At 36.6% G+C, this 22547-nt stretch overlaps 1 protein-coding gene across 1 annotated transcript in view; it reads right to left on the minus strand.

Annotated features, from left to right (window-relative positions):
- Nucleotides 1-4702, minus strand: part of LOC134739319 (UDP-glucuronosyltransferase 2A2-like) — a 56395-nt gene extending 51693 nt beyond the window's left edge. The window contains 1 exon segment of the mRNA XM_063663135.1: nucleotides 3988-4702. Coding sequence (XP_063519205.1) covers nucleotides 3988-4702 — 715 coding nt within the window.
- Nucleotides 4703-22547: the final 17845 nt, after the last annotated feature.

A 22547-nucleotide genomic window follows, 5' to 3' on the forward strand; every position in this document is an offset into this window, starting at 1 on the left:
TTTTTTTTTTTTTAGATAAAAGTAAAAATGAAATACCTGGTTCCATTTTTTTAAATGCATAAAAATTCAAAAATTTTTTGAAGGTATACATTCGAAACTGTGGAACCCTTTACTTCCTTTCAGTTAGAGGTGACTTAGAAAGCTCTCCTCATGTCAAAAATATATCCCTAGACAATCCTCTCCAGACAACAGAATCACATGATGACCTACCCCTTAATGAATAGTAAGTTACCTGGTGATACAATGGCCTAATTATATTCATTCGACAAATCAAAAATAGGCAAGAAATAGAATAGCAGATTTTAAAAGCTAAACACATTGAAAAGAAGAAAAGTGTCCAAGAAAAATTTAACCTAAAATATTCTGAACAGTTAATAGATTTGCACCTGAAATTTAAAAAGAAGGAAAAACAATTCCTAGAACAAGGAAATATGAGATCAAAGCTTTGATATGAGAAAGATTTTAATTTGAATACTATTTTCTCATAATTTTAACATGTTTGATATTTCCAAGTCTCAATATTCTTTCCTATGTTACAACTTTTTTCTTGCAATGAACTGCAACAGTTCAAGGATTGAGAGAAAATATATGTAAATCACTTATCACATTGGCTACTGCATAGGAAGATATTAATATATACTGCTATCACTATTATGATATCCATGAGTTTGAGCTAAATGCCCATGATCTCAAATAAAATGAGTAATTTTACATTATAAATATCCAATTTCTACCAATTAGCAGAGTTTAAGGACTCACTCTGACCTTCTTATTGCATTCCACTGCAGAGAAGTAAACTTAGGGAGTTGTTCTATTTATTTACTCAGGTGAGGCTGTGCGAGGCCTGAGTGGATATAAATTTGTTGCAATGATTTGATTAAAGAATTTTAAGTAAATATAGAAGATCAATTCAAATTACAAATTGGAAAGGAGTTATTTTTACAAGTCAGTTCCATTTATCATTCTCCTTTATCATTCTACATCCACAAAGTCTTGCACAAAAATAAGTTACTCTATCATGTCAATACTTTACTTCTTACCTGGTCTTTTAAATATGACTGTTCATGTTCCTGGCATCAGTAACAATATTGTGTTTTAATAAAGACAAACTTAAGTAGTCATTCTAAGTCAGAAGAGGGTAATTTGATCAGAAACATGATATATCAAAATCAGAGGACAAGAACATCTTTAGAAATCTTCATTATGTTCCTCTGAACAAATTGTTAAGAAAGATTAGCCTCATGTCTTAAGACCGAAAGAATAGTGTGCTTTTATTACCAGCATTAACCTACAGTCAAAATAAAATGGAACATGTGATTCCAAGACTGCCAGCTTAGGTAAAGTAAACTGGTGGATAACTTCACAAATAAAGAGCATAGTAATCATGATAATTAGAATTCCATGGTTGATGACGGGCAGTTGACAAAACTGAAGTGGTAGGATTGAAAATGTAAATATAAATTGTGACCAAGAGACAGTCTTTGTACATTCCGCTCTTACATGAACGGAGATGCTGCACATATTGAGAGTCCCTTTTAGTTTACCACATACCTGAGGATATGAAGGAGATTTTGCCATCTTGACAGTTTCACTGCTTCACAAAACTTCAATTTTTTTTCTCCGCTCTTTTTTAAGATCTAGTTTCAACCATAAGATGTTTCCCATTCACTTTTATCTTTATAGGACACTTGAAGGTTTATCTATAATCATTGTAGCAAGGTTTGTATTCTCTGAATGACAGAATAGCTAGCTCTTCTTTTACATCCCAAGAGATAAAGATCTGTTTTTGAATTTTGGGCCAATTACTTCACATACCCAGAGGAGATGATGACTTTTGCTATCAGTGTTAATTATAATTGGTTTACCAGCTTTTGATAATAATCATTCACATGGCTGTAGTATCTCACATCCTCATTCACATACTAATCTATGTATATTTATTTTGATTGATATATATCAACTTTATAGTTATTTTAGAACAGAAATCTGTAGAAAAGAAGCTAATGTGTCAGTAGGTATCACTACACAGAAATCTCACTTTTTCTTTTGCCAACATTCACGCAACCCACTGTTTTACACAGTACACTTTGTCATCTTTAAATTATTTTTAATAGCATTTAGGATGTTCATTCATTAGCGAGTAAACATCTCTAGGCCTTACAAGCTCTGCTTAGCAAACATTACAGTCTCTGCAGTCTGTGCATTATTACTTTGTTATCAGTAACGAATGCACATAAATTAATGTGTCAATGTTACTAACTCATGAGATTACCTCTGAGATCTCATCCCGTATATCCAGCTGCTTACTGGATTTCGCTAAATATTCCCAAAGGTATCACATACACAACATGTCCAAAATTCAATGCAGTATTAATTTTTACTCTCCCATATTCGCTATCAGGATTGATTGGGCCACACTATTCTAAAATCCTTTCAGATGTAAACTAATTTAGTCCTTTTAGTAGCCCTGTCAGAGATGAGACAAATGAAGTTCAGGTGCAAAGAGACTGAATTACTTTTCCAAGCCACAGACTGCTATGTGGATGTTGTCTGTAAGTGCCTGCTCTCCCAATTGTGTTGCTATGTAGTCTCATACTGCATTATTTTCCTCCATTTATCAGCTACTTCTGTAGGGCAGGCTCTTACCACATCTTTCCTAGAGTGATACATTAGTCTAGTCTCACACCTCTCAACTCTACTGCCACATCTGTCCAAGTGTTTTACAAAAATGAAAATCGGGTCATAATATTTCCCTTTAGATGGCTCTCAATTGCTTATTAGATTAAAATGTTTTTAGAATGACATACGGGAGACTTTGAAATATTCATTGAATTAATTCACTCATTCTTGCGGTTCCGACATCATTAGCATCTTCCCCCATGCCTCCCTCCCTTACACTTGAACCTTCAGAAATACTAAATTATCAGAAATATCCATCACACCTGTGCTGTTTTGTCTTCAAATTTGAGCACACTTTTCCTTCCCCATTCTTACCTTGCAGAAAAACTCACATTCAGTATTTTAAAATATCCTTATGCGTCATCTGAACTCTGAAGTTTTACAGAATAACACACTGTGTCTGTTGCATAATACCTAACTCCTCTACATTTTGTATTTTGTACATATTTCCATATTTACATAATTCACATGATAAATATTCCTTTTAATGTCTGATTTATCTGTTTGTGAAATCCTTGAACCCATGGACTTTATTTTAGTCTTCCTATCTAAAAGAGTGCTTAGTAAAGAGTAAGAAATCTATAACTAATGAAGAATAAATGGTAAAATTCAAAAGCATAAAAAATGGGCAAGGCCTGTTGGATTTTTAGACAAATATGTGCATAAACATATCAACATGATCAATATAGGCTTTTATTCTAGTACCATTGATTATATTGTATTCATCAGGTAAACACCATATCACACTTAAGCAAATTGAATAAGCTTAGCATGGATAAATCATCCTGATCAATGGTTGTAGTTCACACCTTACAATTAAAGGTGATAAAGCCGTAACGTATTTTGTTTCTTTATGAGCCTTAATATTTATTAAGCGATGATCAGAGATTATCCACATATATGTATGTTCTTAAACATGCATATTAATGTCTGTATTAATAATAAGCTTGTGGAAAGTTTAACATTTTCCGGCTTTCTCCACACATCACTGCAGTTTCTAGGCAATTTCTATTTTGAGCATAATATCTACATGAGATCCAGCCCAACTTTTAAACTGAAGTATCTGTCACTATATTTTATCCATAAAAGAACTGAATTGATATATTTAAGTCCATGCAATTAGAAAACGACACACTGTACTTCTGAAGTACAATGTCTTTTATCTTCTTTTCTGCTATCAAGTGATAGTTATACATAGTACATCAATACTTGGAATTAAAAAAGAATAGACATAGGGAAATAAAGAAGAGGCTCTACAAAGGTCTGTTTGTTCAAATTCAAGTAATAAAAACAAAATGTGTTACATACCTAAAGCTTTACTATAGTATGAATCCCATGATTTCCAAAGAGTTTCAAACATGTAGTCCTGTAGGTGGTAGGAGATGAAATTTCTTATTCTGTCAGTGAAAGACATTTGGTCGGTGAGTTCTGATAAAACAGCAGGAACATAGGAAGGAGGGTATGGTACCTTCCCACAGTGCTTTTCCACTGTTGAGGCTGGAGAAAACCTCAAGGAGTACATAAATGGAATTCCAAGTTTTAAAGCTACTATATCGCCACAAGGAAATACTGGATCGGACACCAGGACTTCAAACTTGCTTTTCTTTAGCTTTTCCATCAGCTGTTGGTTTTTAAGAACGCCATCACAGATCTCCTGAGACACTATGTGGAAGTCCTTGATTACTTTGGCCATCTCCTGATAGAATCTCCAAATGGTTGAAGGAGATGGTCTATTTTCCAGCCATGTCAAAACGAAGTCCTTAATTACTCCTTCTATTTTTTCTTTGCCAAAGGGCACCTTATATATTTCAAATGTCAGAGATGGGTTAGAGGTTGGTGTGATGAAAAGTGCACCAGAGGCAACTAGGACAGTCACATTATGCTCCTTTTTAATGAGCTCATCTATAATTATCTTAACATTTAGCCAATGACTACCTTCCATTGGCCAAATCAAAACATTCCCACCAAGAGTGGTTCCTATGAGACTTATCTGAAGGGAGAACAGCAGAAGGTTGTTTAACATGATGTGGCTTGATGCAGAAGATTTGATGAGATGTGAAGCAAATGTTTTTCTCTGCTTTTAAAGAAAAAAAGGAAAGACAAAAGTATTTCTCACTTTTGAGGCAAACCATTAATACCCTTAAAAGCCTTCTTTCCAGAAAGTGATACTAGTCATAGTAGCTTCATATTTTAGGGTATTTACAGATTTATAGGTAATGTATCTTACTTCTCAATCTGTTGTTTTAATTTTAGTGTTTTAGTTATGATTCCTGCTGTCTAATCCTCCTTTTGAACTTGATACTCCAACCCTTTTTTGTGTGTTTCATAATTGTTACATTTTTACTATTAAATTGGATAAAGCTTCTGTATATCTCAACTCTACATTCAGGCCTAGGTGTTGAAACCTCAGATAGGACCAAAACTCATTCAGAAATTTAAAGATGTTAATGCTGTAAGTTTTTAAATTTTTAATGCATGAATATAATTCCATTTATCACAATTAAACATTATAATAATAGTTACAATATGTAAGATTATGTCAAATAATATGTATAAATATATATTACTATAAATAATATTTATGGATTCAAATATTTATAAATTCAAATACTTATAAATGTGTAACATATAGTATTATATTACTACCTTAGTAATATGTTTACAAAAATAGTTTATGTTAATCATCAAGAAAATATTATAAATAAATGAATAAAATAAAATACGTGCAAGAGATTATAGGTAATGTTACTAGTGAATAGAAGCTATTTAAGAGAATTACTAAGTCAAGCATACATCTACCAAAAGTGCTGTTCAAAAGCTATCTAGCCTGCATGACATGTAGACTCAGCCTTCAATGACTGCTAGCGTTTATTAAGTCCTTGTTATATTAGACATTATGCAAACTCTTTAACATGTTAATTTCATTTCTTCCTTATTTTAAAAAAGATCCAATTATGGATCTTTCATAATAACTCCCATATCAAAGAAAAAGAAACCACTGCCCAAAGAGATTAAATAATTTGCCATGTTCCTACAGCAAAATAAGAAAATATTACTTATTGGGTACAATGGAAATACAGTGTACACTACTTAAGTGATGGGTATACTAAAACCTCAGATTTCACCACTACACAATGTACCCAAATGGGACAACTGCACTTGAACCCGTAAATCTATAAAAATAAGAATAAATAAAAGACAGGAATTGCTGGTAGCAGTCTTAAGGATCTCTGACTCCCAGAGCCTATTGTATTAACCACTGGGATAGACTGCCACATCAAAATGTATCATGTCCCCTTACCAACTAAGGAATCCATATGAATAGCAGCCTGACAAAAGCACGCTAACACAATACAAAATAGTGTAACACACATTGGATAATATCGGATCAAGTAATTCAAGTAAAGCGATCTCTGTGAAAATATTATGTTTGTATGCATGTATCTGTGAATAAGCAGAGTGATCTTTTTGTGTTAACAAATCTTCTGAAATTATAAATTCTATATTTTTAGTAATATCATAAAAATGTCTCTTCTAAGCTCTCCCATCACCAAAGATAAGCTGTATGGAAACATCAACTGTTTCATTAAAACAATTACTTTTATAAAGTACTGTTCAAAGTTTAACAGAGTAATCATAAAATTCCTTGAATGTATTTCCATTGCAGGTTCTCTACAGAAGATGTTATGGTGTGCACAAAATTTTTGCCTTTCTGGTGTCAGTCTGGTTCATAGTGACTTGGAAAGAAATTTTAAAATAATTGTCATGATTCACTAGGATGTCATGATTCACTGATGTTATTTTCTTCATTTTATTTATTGGCAGCGAATCAGGTCCAGTTTTAGACAACTAAAATATAGTATTTTATTCAGGTGCTAGTGAGAGAGGAGAAAGCAAGAAACCAGTTGGGCAGATAGTTAGAACAAGGTCCTTTGGTAAAATTCTTTATAACAAAAGGGCAGCCTGAAGCTGCACAACCTTCAAGCACAGAAAAAGAGGCAAGGTCGACCATAAAACACCTTTGTCTTTTGTAACCAGCAAAAGACATATACATATACATATACACGCTGTGGGCTTCAGTGAGCATGTTTGTTTCCTTTTTTGGACATACTCAGATAAAAGAACTTACACAGGGGGGCTTGCCTACGACATGCCTGGAAGTGCACAGGTAAGATTAGTTACACAGAACCAGACATGTCTGTAATGGAAAAGTCCATCTCCTGACACATGCGCAGTAAGGAAACAGGGTAATAAGGAGTAACTCAGGTTAAGGGCCTGCATGAGCATGAGAGGGAGTGGGTGGAGTTGTGAGAAATTCTTACCTTTGTAAATAAAAATCTTTTTTTGTGTGCCATGTGAAAATGAAACACCCCACCCCACTGGCTTGTTTATAAAAGCCTTTGTATTCAACTGAGAAATGGCAATCCTCTCAGGCCCCCTCTCTGCTGTGGAAAACCTTTCCCTTTCACTTATTAAACTTTCACCCCAACCTCACCCTTGATGTCCACGCTCATTAATTTTCTTGGTCCTAAGACAAAGAACTCTGAGTAATACCTCAGATAGGGAGACTGCTCCAGTGACCCTAGGCTGCTTCACTATGTGTTTATTGGGTACCTACTATTCACACATAGCAGTACCTACTAGGTAGAAGAGGAATCCAGGAGATCTTTCTCATATTAATTTTATAGTCTATCAGTGGAAGATAAGAAAAATACATACATATCTGTGACAAAAATCACTGTAGTACATTATAGTCAGCAAGATATTATAAACATAATTTAGATTTTAGAATAAATTAGGCCAAAGAATCCTAGCTTAACATTATGCTGCTTAATGTTTATTAGACTCAATTTTCTCATATATAAAATGAAAATTAAAAACAACGAGTTTGAGAATATAAAGTAATAAAATAAACAACATATCTTAATATATTAAAAATGAATATACAAAAAATACAATAAATTATTATGTAATAATACGTACAACATATAAGAAAACTATATATTTAAATAGATACAATTGTATTTATTAAGCAACAAGTATATTACCTGGAGTAAAAGTGATGTTTAAAAATGTACTATCTTTTTCATGTAATCCCTTCTCTTTCTCTTCCCTAGAGAAATTAACAAGGGTCTTCAGATGAAATGACATAGGTAAAGTGTTTTCAGAGATCTGTAGAGATTACTTCCAGCTTTTTGGGGGGATTAAGGGTAGGGTGGAGGATAGGAAAGTCTTCATGAAAGGTATGATATTTGATATTCATGTTGAAGTATAGGGTACCTGGATGTGCATGACAAGCAGTGCGCAAAAAGGCAATTGCTGTTACGCCACTAATGAACTTTAGTGTTTTTAAATGTCTTCTATTTTAATTTTTGTGGAGTACATAATAGATGCATAAATTCATGTGATACATGTGATGTGCTGATGCAGCATAAATACCTCAGAAATATGATCAGTATTAAAAAATTTCTCACACTAGTGAGGTTAAATTTTAGATTGATTTGTATTTTTGAATTTAATAGAAAACTAAATGAAATTATATTCACAACAGAAGGCTTAAAGAGGTTGTTAAGTAAAAAGATTTTGCCTAAAATGTGGGTCTGAATTTGTGTTTGTAATTACTCTGATCTTAAAATCACTGAAAAGCTAATCTGCCACTGCCAGAAAAATGTTGAAAGAAACACATCGTATGCCTGTATCAAAACATCACAAATATGTCATAAATATATACCTATATATACCATGTACACATAAAATTAAAAATAAAAATAAACTATGTGTAATATGATTACTATATTTGTGAAAGCTCATGAATTCAGAGAAAAAAACTAACACGTTTCAGAAGAAGCTAGCATACTCAAATATTTTCATCTTAGAGAATGATAATAAAATATATACTTTGCTTAATTGTGTTGCAGGTAATTAGATAGGCATTAGGAATATCAGGTGACAGTTCCATGATTATCACACTGCCTCTCTAAAAATGAGAATTTTGCAGCCAGTAGTGCCAGGGAGAGACAATCTCTTTATGATCCACAGCTGTTAACATTAAAGCATTAATTGAATGCAGATGCCAGAGAGGAGCGACTGCCTGGGCATGTGCATTAAGAGACAAAATGTTGAAGTGTGACCATCCAAGGACACTTTACCAAAAAAGCGAAGAAAGCCTCAGATGAGCATATATACAACTTCCTAAACAGACTGTGCATGCTCATTTCCCAAGGGTAAGAAGGGCACTGTACATGTGGGCAGCCCACCCTAAGGGAAGAATCATGGAAAAGAGGCAAGCCTATAAAGTCCTAGGATCGAGGTTAAATGGGGCACTTCAGGTGCCCACTTGAGTCTCTTCCTAGTGAGTTTTCCTTTCTTTCCTGTTCTAAAGACTTTAAAAGAAACTTCCACTCCTGCCCTGAAACTTGCATCAGTCTCATCTGCCTTATGCCCCTCAGTCAAATTCTTTCTTCTGAGGAGGCAAGAATTGAAGTTGCTGCAGACCTGTAAGGATTCGCCACTGATAACTCAGATGCTTTCTACTGGTTAACAACTGCATACAAAAGGAGTTAGCATGGCATTCACATTAACACAATTGGCTATTGCTTTTACAACAGCATTTTCTTTAGAAAAACTTTATGTCCTTTTTTTTTTTGGAGACCAAGTTTTGCTCTTGTTGTCCAAGCTGGAGTGCAAGGGCACAATCTCAGGTCACTGCAACCTCCGCCTCCCGGGTTCAAGCTATTCTCCTGCCTCAGCCTCCTGAGTAGCTGGGATTATAGGCGACCACCACCATGCCTGGCTAATTTTTGTATATTTAGTAGAGACAGGGTTTCACCTGGTCTTGAACTTCTGACCAGAGGTGATCCACCCTCCTCGGCCTCCCAAAGTGCTGGGATTACAGGCGTGAGCCACTGTGCCTGGACATCTTTTTTCTTTTTTTAATAAATAAAATTGATTTTGCATAAAACTTATTTGATTTATAGCATAAAACTTATTTGACTTAAAGTAAATAGATTTTAAAATAAATATTTAGAAATCCATTAAACAATATTAAGAAAATAAAATACCCACTAAGGATGACATCTTACATCCTCTTATTCATGTGTTGTCTTAAGGACCACAGTGGTCAGTTGTGTACATTATCCTTGTCTTCACCATATGTCAGTATAAAGTTTCTTATTTGTCACTTTATGTGTCATCTAATGAAGGAACAAACAACTGTCCACTGGTAGGAACAAAAGGCATGAGAAGAACCCCTAAAGAGGACTTTGAGTCACACTTAGACAAAACTCTCAACTTACTGCTCTGTCCACACAGTTCCCTCAATATCTGTAAAATTATTTTGAAGTATAAAATCTGGGAGAAAAATCCATCAAATTATAAAAGAGAACTAATAATGCTTTCATTGGTAAGCAACGAAACAAACCAAAAGGTAAACCAACGTTTTAAACATTGATATTTCTTTAAGAAGAGAATGGAAAATAAATGTAAATATACATTTTATATTGATTATCATGAAGTTTTCTAGTTTCTTACCTGAAGTTTCCTGAAGGAACTTTAATAGCACTAATTTGACATTAGGAAGAAACTGAATGTAAAAAAATCCTAGGTGGATAAGCATAATATAATGAGTAATATGATCTTAAATGGAAAAAAGATTATGTAAAGTTGTTTATACTTAACCTTTTCCACCCACTACACTGTGAAGCAGATTAACCTTTTGTCACAGGTGTAACCGTCTGTTGGTTCCCTAGCAGCTATTTGCCCTGAATTTTGCATTTGCTATCACGGTCTCTGCCCCTACCCCCACTAACCAAGTATGTCAGGATATATCTAAAATAAGACTGACAATAATTAGTAATCTTGAGATTGTTATGAATAAGTATGAGCAATTAATGTCTCTCAAACTCATGAAACAATTATATTTATTATTATGAAAAAAAGTTTTAAAAATTAAAATGTCTTTATTTTTATTTATTTATATATTTATTTTCCTGATTCATGATGATGAAAGTGGGTGGTTTGATTGATCTTTACCATAAATAAAGAAGATAGTAATTTAGATAATGAAACAACTTTTTTAGAGTTGCACACCTTCATTATGCACCATCCTTGGGGAATAAAATTACTGCTGTTTCTGTGTGCTAATATTTTGAAGTAGCAAAAAACAACTTAGTATGTTTTTTGGCATAGTGTCCCAGATATGTCATATTTAGTAATAACTAAGTACTGAGATAGAACAACAGCACTTGTTGTTTTTGCTGATAAACAAACATGCAAATGTGGAAATAAATTTTATACAGCTAATAAGTATGGCATAGTCCCACAGAGACACACTTTGTATGATAACATTGAAGAGGAAATAGAGGAGAACAGTGGAGGCCCCATGCAAGTCTTTAAGTTCAACTCAGCTTGGATTGCATACACCTGACTACAAATATTCATCAATTCATGGAGTGCAAGTTCAATCTTGATAAAAGAGAAGTAACATGTGTGTTTCATACAATGATTTCTCCATTTTGAATAGCTAATATAATTAACTTCTCAGTTAAATAAAATGAGTCTTCATGCAAATATTTCACCATGAGCCCTCAAATAGAAACTTTTCTGAGTCTTTACACTCACAGTAATATATCTTTTGCCTTCACACTTGGAACACAGCTTGGGTGTTAATTAATATTTTTGATTCCCGTAGTTTTCACTCAAATCTATTTGATCATACTCTATTATTTTTTTATAATCCCAATCACAAATACACACACACACACACACACACACACACACATTCCTTTTAAGCCAAATAATTGATAACTAATTTTTTTTTAAAAAAAGCATTATTTCTGTTTGGTTCTCTGTACTGTAAAATTTATATCAAATATATTAACTGTAATATAAAAGTTTTTTTGCTTGTCCAAGATTTTTACTTGCTACAAGTGGTTAAATTTCCATCTAGGACAGAATGAGCAAAGCCAGTAACTGAAAATATTGAACAGCATGATTCCCAACTTGACAAAAGAGAGACTCAAAATAAGAAAAATTTATAATGAACACTGGACACAGTGGGCCTGAAGACTCCCTATGATTCCAATACATTTCTAGGTGTAAAAGATTACTGTTATTCTACTCATCCTCCCATGAAGACTAACAGGCAAAGACCTGACTAACTCTATAACAAGAAAATATTTTAAATTGGTGAAGCTTTTCTTGGAAATGACTCATTTTACCCAACTCAATGACAGCAATTTTCACCACTTATAATTAAGGAGAAATACTGAATAAAGTATCATCAACTTCAAGGTTAACCAATAAACTTCTTTGTAAAACAACAATATTTCATACCATGTATGATAATAATTTTTATCATGTATGATAATAATTTTTATCAATGTTTAAAAAGCATTTTGAAAAATTCATGTCAAATGTTTTCTTTTCATTTTAATTTCTGAGTTATTTTTCCTATGTGTATCAGTTGTTTATTGCTGTGAAAAAAGTCACTTCAAATTTAGTAGCTTCAACCAACAATCATTTTATTTGCTACCAATTTTTTGTGTGAGAAGGTTGTGCTGGTCTCAGTTGGACAGTTCTACTGATTTCCCTGTATACACCTCATGCAGCAAAAGTCATCCTGGTGGCTCTATGTGATGGTTAATTTTTGTATCGACTTGGCTGGATGATAGTCCCCAGATATTTGGTCAAACATCATTCTAAATATTTCTGTCTAGGTGTTTTGGGAATGAGATAATATTTTACTGGATTATTCTTCACAATGCGGGTGGGCCTTATCCAGTTAGTTGAAGGCCTTAATAGACAATAATTGACATCACACCTAAGTAAGAAGGAATTCTGCCAGAAGACTGCTTTTGGACTCAAATTGCAACTCTTCCCTGAATCTCAAGCCTGCTGGCTTACCTTGCAGATTTTGGACTTACCAAGCTTCCAAGATTGTACGAAGCATTTCCTTAAAATAAATGTACATATCTCTCTCTCTACACACATACATATACACACACACTCACACACATCCTGTTGGTTCTCTTTCTCTGGAGAACCCTAACACACTCCACTTAGATTGTCTAAGACGGCTTCACTTAAGTTTTGGATGTCAACTCTTGCCCTCACTCTCTTGAAACAATGTTCTTAGACTCTCATGTAAAGAAACTCCATCTAGCTGCACCCTGGCATTGTCCCAAAAAAGTGAGGATAATACCTGCAAGCTTTCTTAAGGATTATGCCTTGAAGTCATATTTTACTTCTGTAGAGTTCTATTAGATCAAACAAGTTACCTGGCCAAGCCTAGAGTCATAGTTGGAGAATTTTGAGGGCCATATGGCAAACAGCCTACCATACAATACATTCTCAGATGGCTTCTCAAATTTTACATTCTTGTGAATGATTCTCTCTTCCTGTGATGAATTGTATACACATTACTTCAATATAAATTTTTATCTCATTGCATTTTAAGTTTTTTTGTAATTTCACATTTATGGTGCACTTACAATGTGCCATGTGCTATTCTAAGTATTTTATGTACATTAATTTAATTCTTACAACAACCTTTTGAGATAGGTAATACTATTTTGTTCCCATTTTCAGATGAAAATGCCAAGGCATAGAAAGCTTATGTAACTTGCCCAGTAACACTCAGAAACTTAATGTCACAACCAGTACTTAAATGCTTACTATCTGACTACAGAGTATGCACGCTTAGTCATAATGTTATTAAAATATCATTTGTGATGACTGAGGCATCATGGCAGATAGGAGGCAGGACTAGATTGCAGTTCCAGACAGAGCAGGAGACAGAGGCTTGCAAGAGCAAACCGGTAATCCTGAGAGGACGGACCCACAGATCCTCTGGTGGCAGCAGACTGTTTCTGCAGGACCAAGGAGACACCACAGATACTGTGGGTGTCCCAACTGCAGAAATTGGAAAGGGAGACCCTTCTCTTCCAAACACACACCCCCACTGGAGAAGCTGTTTCTGACTTTACCTGGAGCTGAGTCAAGTTAGAGAGCTGAGCCAAGCGAAATACAGGGGTAGGGGAAGTAGCAGAAAGGCCCTGGGAGCTCGCTGGGTCCCCCAAGCAGCCGATACCTGTCTGGCACCACAGGGATCCACTGGGAGGTTGGCCAGAGAAGTAGAGGGTAAAATACCACAGGCAGAAGGAATTCTCTAGCTAAACCTTGTAATAATTTAAACGGGGCATGAAGCCTCTTGGCCAGTACTTGGAGGAGGGTGTGAATCCAGCATGCAGACTTCACAGGCAGGGGGAAAACTAAAGCCTTTTTCTTTGGCAGCTGGGAGGTGGAAAGCCTTAGGCAAGTTTTCAAGTGGGTCTCACCCTCCACCTGGAAACAGACTCCAGGTTGTTGAGGGGGACACAGTGGGAGTGAGACTGGCTCTTCAGTTAGCATGTGAGCTGGGTGAGGCCTGTGACTGCTGGCTTTCCCCCACTTACCTGACAACCTACATGACTCAGCAGAGGCAGCCGTACTCCTCCTAGTGTGTCCAGAATTGGTGGCTTCTTGGTCTCATTGACTTCAAGAATGAAGCCGCAGACCATCACGGTGAGTGTTACAGTTCTTAAAGATGGTGTGTCCAGAGTTTGTTCCTTCTGATGTTCGGACATGTCTGGAGTTTCTTCCTTCTGGTGGGTTCGTGATCTCACTGACTTCAGGAGTGAAGCTGCAGACCTTCACGGTGAATGTTACAGTTCTTCAAGGCAGCACGTTTGGAGTTGTTCGTTCCTTCTGGTGGGTTCATGGTCTCGCTGGCTTCAAGAGTGAAGCTACAGACCTTTGCCGTGAGTGTTATAGCTCTTAAAGGCCGCACGGACCCAAAGAGTGAGCAGCAGCAAGATTTATTGTGAAGTGTGAAAGAACAAAGTTTCCATAGTGGCAAGGGGACTCCAGCTGGCTCCCATGGCCTGCTTTTATTTCCTTATCTGGCTGCATCCACATCCTGCTGATTGGTCCATTTTACGGACAGCTGATTGGTCTATTTTGACAGAGTGCTGATTGGTGCATTTACAAACCTTTAGCTAGATGCAGAGCGCTGATTGGTGCATTTACAATGCTTTAGCTAGCCACAAAAGTTCTCCAAGTCCCCTACATGATTAGAGAGACACAGAGTGCTGACTGGTGCATTTACAAACATTTAGCTAGACACAGAGTGCTGATTGGTGCATTTACAAACCTTTAGCTAGATACACAGTGCTGATTGGTGCATTTACAAACCTTCAGCTAGACAGAAAAGTTCTCCAAGTCCCCACCCAACCCAGAAGCCCAGTGGGCTTCACCTCGCAATGGCACTGGCTGTGGGACTTTGTGGCACCTAGCCCAGGCACTCTGGCAGCCCAGAGGGAGCTCGTCCCCTGATCAAGCCCAGCAGGTGCCAACCAGCTGCGCCTGCAGGGCCTGTGCCCACCCAGAACCGCGCTGGCCTGCGAGCCCTGCACGCAGCCCTGGCTCCCACCTGCTCCTCTCCCTCCACACCTCCATGCAAGCAGAGGGAGCCAGCTCTGCCCTCGGCCAGCCCCAGAGAGGGGTCCTGCACAGCACAGCGGCAGGCTGAAGGGTTCCTCGAGCTCGGCCAGAGCAGACTCCAAGGCCGAGGAGGTGCAGAGAGCAAGTGAGGGCTGCTAGCATGTTGTTGTCACCTCTCGCTAGGTACACAACTCCAGCGACCTGGGAGTCGCACTCCAATCTCCAACAGCAGCTGGAGCAAGACCCGCCCAAGGAGATGCTGAGCTTGTGCATGCCTATACTACCCCCACCTGATGGGCCTTCCCTATCCACCCTGGTAGCAGAAGACAAAGGACATTTAATCTTGGGAGTTCCGGGGTCCCATCCACTGTGGGTATCTCTCCACACTACTACAGCTGATGCTTTCTGGAAAGTGCCATCTCCTGGCAAGAGGCCAAGCAGCACAAAAATGATCATTAAACCTCCAAAGCTAGGACCCTCATGGAGTCCACTGCACCTTCTGCCAACTCCAATGGAACCGGCACTGGTATCTACAGCTGAGAGACTCATAGATGGTTCACATCACAGGACTCTGTGCAGACAATCCCCAGTATCGGCCCGGAGCTGGGTAGACTCACTGGCTGGCTAGACCCAGAAGAGAGACAACAATCATTGCAGTTGGGCTCACACGAAATCACATCCACAGGAAAAGGGGGAGAGTACTACATCATGAGAACACCCCGAAGGACAAAAAAATCTGAACAACAACCTTCAGCCCTAGACCTTCTCTCTGACATAGCCTACACAAATGAGAAGGAACCAGAAAACTAACCCTGGTAATATGACAAAACAAGGTACTACAACACCCCCAAAAAATCACACTAGCTCACCAGCGATGGGTCCAACCCAATAAGAAATTCCTGATTTACCTGAAAAAGAATTCAGGAGGTTAATTATTAAACTAATCCAGGAAGCACCAGAGAAAGGTGAAGCCCAATGCAAGGAAATCCAAAAATATGATACAAGAATTGAAGGAGAAATATTCAAGGAAATAGACAGCTTAAAGAAAAAACAATAAAAAAATTCAGGAAACTTTCAGCAGACTTTTAGAAATGTGAAATCCTCTGGAGAGTCTCAGCAATAGAACTGAACAAGTAGAAGAAACAAATTCAGAGCTCAAAGACAAGGTATTTGAAGTAACCCAATCCAACAAAGACAAAGAAAAAAAGAATAAGAAAACATGTCTGGGAGTCTCCAAGAAGTCTGGGTTTATGTTAAACAACCAAACTTAAGAATAATCAGTATTCCAGAGGAGGAAGACAGTTCTAAAAGCTTGGAAAACATCTTTGGGGGAATAATTGAGGAAAACTTCCCTGGCCTTCTAGAGACCTAGACATGCAAATACAAGAAACATAAAGAACACCCAGGAAATTCAGTGCAAAAAGATTTTCACCTACACACATTGTCATCAGGTTATCCAAAGTTAAGATGAAAGAAAGAATCTTAAGAGCTGTGAGACAGAAACACCAGGTAACCTGTAAAGGAAAACCTATCAAGTTAACAGCAGATTTTTCAGCAGAAACCCTACAAGCTAGAATGGATAGGGCCTTATCTTCAGCTTCCTTAAACAAAACAAGTACCAGCCAAGAATTTTGTAGCCAGCAAAACTAAGCATCATATATGAAGGAAAGATTCAGCCATTTTCAGACAAACAAATGCTGAGAATTTGCCATTACCAAGCCACTACCAGAACTGCTAAAAGGAGCTCTAAATCTTGAAACAAATCCTGGAATCACATCAAACAGAACATCTTTAAAGCATAAATCACACAGAACCTATAAAACAAAAATACAAGTTTAAAAGCAAAAACAAAAAACAAAAATAACCAAAGTACACAGGCAACAAAGAGCATGATGAATGCAATGGTACCTCACATTTCAAAACTAACATTGACTGTAAATGGCCTAAATGCTCCAATTAAAAGATACAGAATCTCAGAATGGATAAGAACTCACCAACCATCTCTTGCCTTCAGGAGACTCACCTAACACATAAGGACTCACATAAACTTCAAGTAAAGTGGTAGAAAAAGACATTTCATGCAAATGGACACCAAAAGCAAGCAGGGGTAGCTATTCTTATATCAGACAAAACAAACTTTAAAGCAAGAGAAGTTAAAAGGGACAGAGGATCATTATATAATGGCAAAAGGCCTTGACCAGCAGGAAAATATCACAATTTTAGACATATATGCACTTAACACTGGAGCTCCTAAATTTATAAAACAATTACTAATAGACCCAAGAAATGAGATAGAGAGCAACACAATCATAGTGGGGGACTTCAATACTCCACTGACAGCACTAGACAGGTCATCAAGACAGACAGTCACCAAGGAAGCAATGGATTTGAACCACACCTTGGAACAAATGGACTAGATAGATGGGTAGATAGATAGACAGATAGATAGATAAACAGATAGATAGAACATTTCATCCAACAACTGCAGAATGCACATTTTTTTTCAATAGTGCGTGGAATTTTCTTCAAGTTAAACCATGTGATAGGCCATAAAACCAGCCTCAATACATTTAAGAAAATTGAAATTGGAGTTTGCTGGAGGTCCACTCTAGACACTGTTTGCCTGGGTATCCCCAGCGGAGGCTGCAGAAGAGCAAATATTGCAGAAAGGCAGATGTTGCTGCCTGATCCTTCCTCTGGAAGCTTTGTCTCAGAGGGGCACCCGGCTGTCTCAGTCAGCCCCTACTGGGAGGTGTCTCCTAGTTAGGCTACTTAGGGGTCAGGGACCCACTTGAGGAGGCAGTCTGTCCGTTCTCAGATTTCTAACTCCATGCTGGGAGAACCACTATTCTCTTCAAAACTGTCAGACAGGGATGTTTAAGTCTGCAGAAATTTCTGCTGTCTTTTGTTCAGCTATGCCCTGCCCCCAGAGGTAGAGTCTATGGAGGCAGGCGGGCCTCCTTGGGCTGCAGTGAGCTTCCTGGCAGCTTTGTTTACCTACTCAAGCCTCAGCAATGGCAGACGCCCCTCTCCCAGCCTCACTTCTGCCTTGCACTTCGATCTCAGACTGTGCTAGCAGCGAGCAAGGTTCTGTGGGTGGGGCACCCTCTGAGCCAGGCATGGGATATAATCCCCTGGTGTGCCGTTTGTTAAGACTGTTAAAAAAGAGCAGTATTATGGTGGGAGTGTCCCAATTTTCCAGGTACCGTCTGTCTCAGCTTCCCTTTGTTAGCAAAGGGAATTCCCCAACCCCTTGCACTTTCTGGGTGAGCTGATGCCTTGCCCTGCTCTGTGGGCTACACCCACTGTCTGACAAGCCCCAGTGAGATCAATCCGGTACCTCAGTTGGAAATGCAGAAATCACCCATCTTCTGCATCACTCACACTGGGAGCCGCAGACTAGAGCTGAGGGTACTGACTGTTAGAAGGAAAATTAAGAAACAGAAAGGACATCCACACCAAAACCCCATCAGTACATCACCATCGTCAAAAAACAAAGGCAGATAAAACCACAAAGATGGGGAGAAACCAGAGCAGAAAAGGTGAAAATTCTAAAAATCAGAGCGCCTCTTCTCCTGCAAAGGAATGCAGCTCATCGCCAGTAACAGAACAAAGCTGGACGGAGAATGACTTTGACGAGTTGAGAGAAGAAGGCTTCAGACAACTGGTAATAACAAAATTCTCTGAGCTAAAAGAGGATGTTCGAACCCATCACAAAGAAGCTAAAAACCTTGAAAAAAGATTAGACAAATGGCTAACTAGAATAACCAGTGTAGAGAAGTCCCTAAATGACCTGATGGAGCTGAAAACCATGGCACAAGAACTACGTGATGCATGCACAAGTTTCAGTAGCCAATTTGATCAAGTGACAGAAAGGGTATCAATGATTGAAGATCAAATGAATGAAATGAAGTGAGAAGAGAAGTTTAGAGAAAAAACAGTAAAATGAAATGAACAAAGCCTCCAAGAAATATGGAACTATGTGAAAAGACCAAATCTATATCTGATCGGTGTACCTGAAAGTGATGGGGAAAATGGAACCAAGTTGGAAAACATTCTGCAGGATATTATCCAGGAGAACTTCCCCAATCTAGCGAGGCAGGTCAAAATTCAAATTCAGGAAATACAGAGAACACCACAAAGATACTCTTGAGAAGAGAAACCCCAAGACACATAATTTTCAGGTTCACCAAAGTTGAAATGAAGGAAAAAATGTTAAGGGCAGCCAGAGAGAAAGGTCGGGTTACCCACAGAGGGAAGCCCATCAGACTAACAGCTGATCTCTCAGCAGAAACTCTACAAGACAGAAGAGAGTAGGGGCAAACATTCAACATTCTTAAAGAAAAGAATTTTCAACCCGGAATTTCATATCCAGCCAAACTAAGCTTCATAAGTGAAGGAGAAATAAAATCCTTTACAGACAAACAGATGCTGAGAGATTTTGTCACCACCAGGCCTGCCCTACAAGAGCTCCTGAAGGAAACACTAAACATGGAAAGTAACAACCGGTACCAGCCACTGTAAAAACATGCCAAATTGTAAAGACCATCAACACTAGAAGAAACTGCATCAACCAACAAGCAAAATAACTAGCTAACATCAAAATGACAAGATCAAATTCACACATAACAATATTAACCTTAAATGTAAATGGGCTAAACGCTCCAATTAAAAGACACAGACTGGCAAATTGGATAAAGAGTCAAGACCCATCAGTGTGCTGTATTCAGGATTTTTTTTTCTTGTAAATTTATTTAAGTTCTTTGTAGATTCTGGGTATTAGCCCTTTGTCACATGGGTAGATTACAAAAATTTTCTCCCATTCTGTAGGTTGCCTGTTCACTCTGATGGTAGTTTCTTTTGCCATGCAGAAGCTCTTTAGTTTAATTAGATCCCATTTGTCAATTTTGGCTTTTGTTGCCATTGCTTTTGGTGTTTTAGTCATGAAGTCCTTGCCCTTGCCTATGTCCTGAATGGTATTGCCTCGGTTTTCTTCCAGGGTTTTTATGGTTTTAGGTTTAACATGTAAATCTTTAATCCATCTTGAATTAATTGTTGTATAAGGTATAAGGAAGGGATCCAGTTTCAGCTTTCTACATATGGCTAGCCAGTTTTCCCAGCACCATTTATTAAATAGGGAATCTTTTCCCCATTTCTTGTTTTTCTCTATTCTTAAGCCCAAGCTTATATACTTGTCAGTACAATAACTTTTAGTTTTTTTTCTTTTTGTGCCATAAGGATACATCTATTTCCTCGACTACACCTCCTGTAAAATTTTTTAAATTCCTGTTTCATTGTGTTTAATGTATATAACTCTGGGAAATGACGTACTTAAGGATTGGGGTAAGGTAGTGTGTTGGGATGCATGATACTAAGCAGTCAACATATGTTTCACCAGAGTGAGACACATGGAGCACTCAAAGGTGCTAAAAAGACAATATTGTAAGATCTCTGTAACTCATACCTGAATCAGTTTAATATATGGATACTTTGCTAGAATAATTTAACAATTGCTAAAAATATAATAAGGACCTTATTTATCTTCAGAATAGTATATAAGTACAGAACCACTCTAGTCTCCATGATATCAATTTTAAGGTAATTACACAAAGAAAACACACTCAAGAAAAACATCTCTAAAAGCATAAAATAAATATTGGCACAAAAAATATGTAGAATAAGGAGATAAAAATCATGGCACTAAAATATTGAAATAGGATCTTAATTAAAAGACAACAAAATTTGATGCAATACCTTTAGAGACACACTTTGCTACTAAAATTATACCACATTTCTTGTGTAATAAATATTGCCCGAGTCTTCTCTGACTATAATCAGAGATGTGACAATGTATTCATCTTAGGAGAAAGATGCAAAATAAACAGTTATTCCTTCTAGCTTCATGGCTTCTTGTTACGTTAAAGTAACATAGAATATTTTTCATTAAAAAGGAGAGAAATCCAGTTTGCAAAAGTTTTAAGAAAGACTAATGTTTTCTTCTAATTTTAAAAAATGTATTTAGTCTCTTGATATCTGACAATTATATTCTATGTAAATATATTTTTAAATGATTTATCTGCTCTCTATAAGAACATTTGATTAAGATAAAAAATAATTAAACTTTAAGTAAAAATTAATCTGTAATTATAGTCTCAGCCGGGAAGGACAATATAATATGACAAGGTGATATAATTTGATCCACAATATAACCTGATAGGACACTATAATTTTCTAAAGTAGAGTAGAGACTTGTTATAAAACAATTCAATTGCTCACTAGGAATAAAATATTTTTCCAAAAAAGTAATAAATCAATTTTTTTGAATTGTTAAAAAACTTGACGGTGATAAGAAGAGTGACAGATGCTTAAGAGAGAAGGGTGTCCTATGAAGTTAAGAAAAATAAAATAACTTGAAGTAAAACATAATCACTAGAAACTACCTAAACAATTAAGTTCATTTTTTCCTAAGAAATATGAGCTATTTTGTTTCAGTAAAGAGCCTCTTAAAATTAAAAATAGTAATGATCAAAGCCTCTTCAATAATCATTGTCTTTGTCAGAATACTGATCTGCACATGCAGGTGAGGAAACTGCTATAATAGGGCATAAAACCACTACAAACAATAGGTGCTCCAGGAATAGTTAGTTAGTTCATATTGATTCCTGCCATGCTGAAAAGGTTTCCAAACATCAAAGCACATTCCTTAAAGTCTGTTACCTCATTGGTGGGGTAAAAATTACTCTGAAATAAAATGTTAGAATATGATTTACGAAACTTAAAAGCCAGCTTCTAATGGATCATTTAGAAATTTCTCTCTACCAGATCAAAGCCACCAAACACTTAAAAGAATATAAATAAATAAATAAAGTCCAGTAACCAACAAGGTAAAATCGGAGTAAAAAGTTCTGAAATATTCAACAAATCATAAATATGTGACATATATGATATAAAACATGGCATATTATTTAATAGACCAAGTCACAGTAATGACACTGATGATAGAATTAATAGACTTGAAAACAGCTATTATAAACAGCTTATGGTTACTGAGCTTTCTTTAAGATAATCCTCTAAGGATAGGTTTCACTATATTTTCTAATTGTATCTGGCTTAGAGAATGCTATTGAGTTTTATAACTTGATATTATATCAGACAAGTTGTTAGACTCTTTAGTTAGTTTTAATATTTGTTTATTGATTTTGCAAGTTATCTTGCCTGGAGCTTTTGAAAGGATACATCTTTACAATACTTAGCAGTTGCTCTGTATTTCTGTGTGTGAATTTTAAATTTACTTAAGTGATATAGTTTAGACCTGAAAAAAAAAATAGCTATGGCCAGAAAAACATAAAAGTGAGCATGTGAGGAGAAAAATAAAAGATCTAAACATG

Source organism: Pongo pygmaeus, chromosome 3, assembly GCF_028885625.2.
Source record: "Pongo pygmaeus isolate AG05252 chromosome 3, NHGRI_mPonPyg2-v2.0_pri, whole genome shotgun sequence".
Lineage (NCBI taxonomy): Eukaryota > Metazoa > Chordata > Mammalia > Primates > Hominidae > Pongo > Pongo pygmaeus.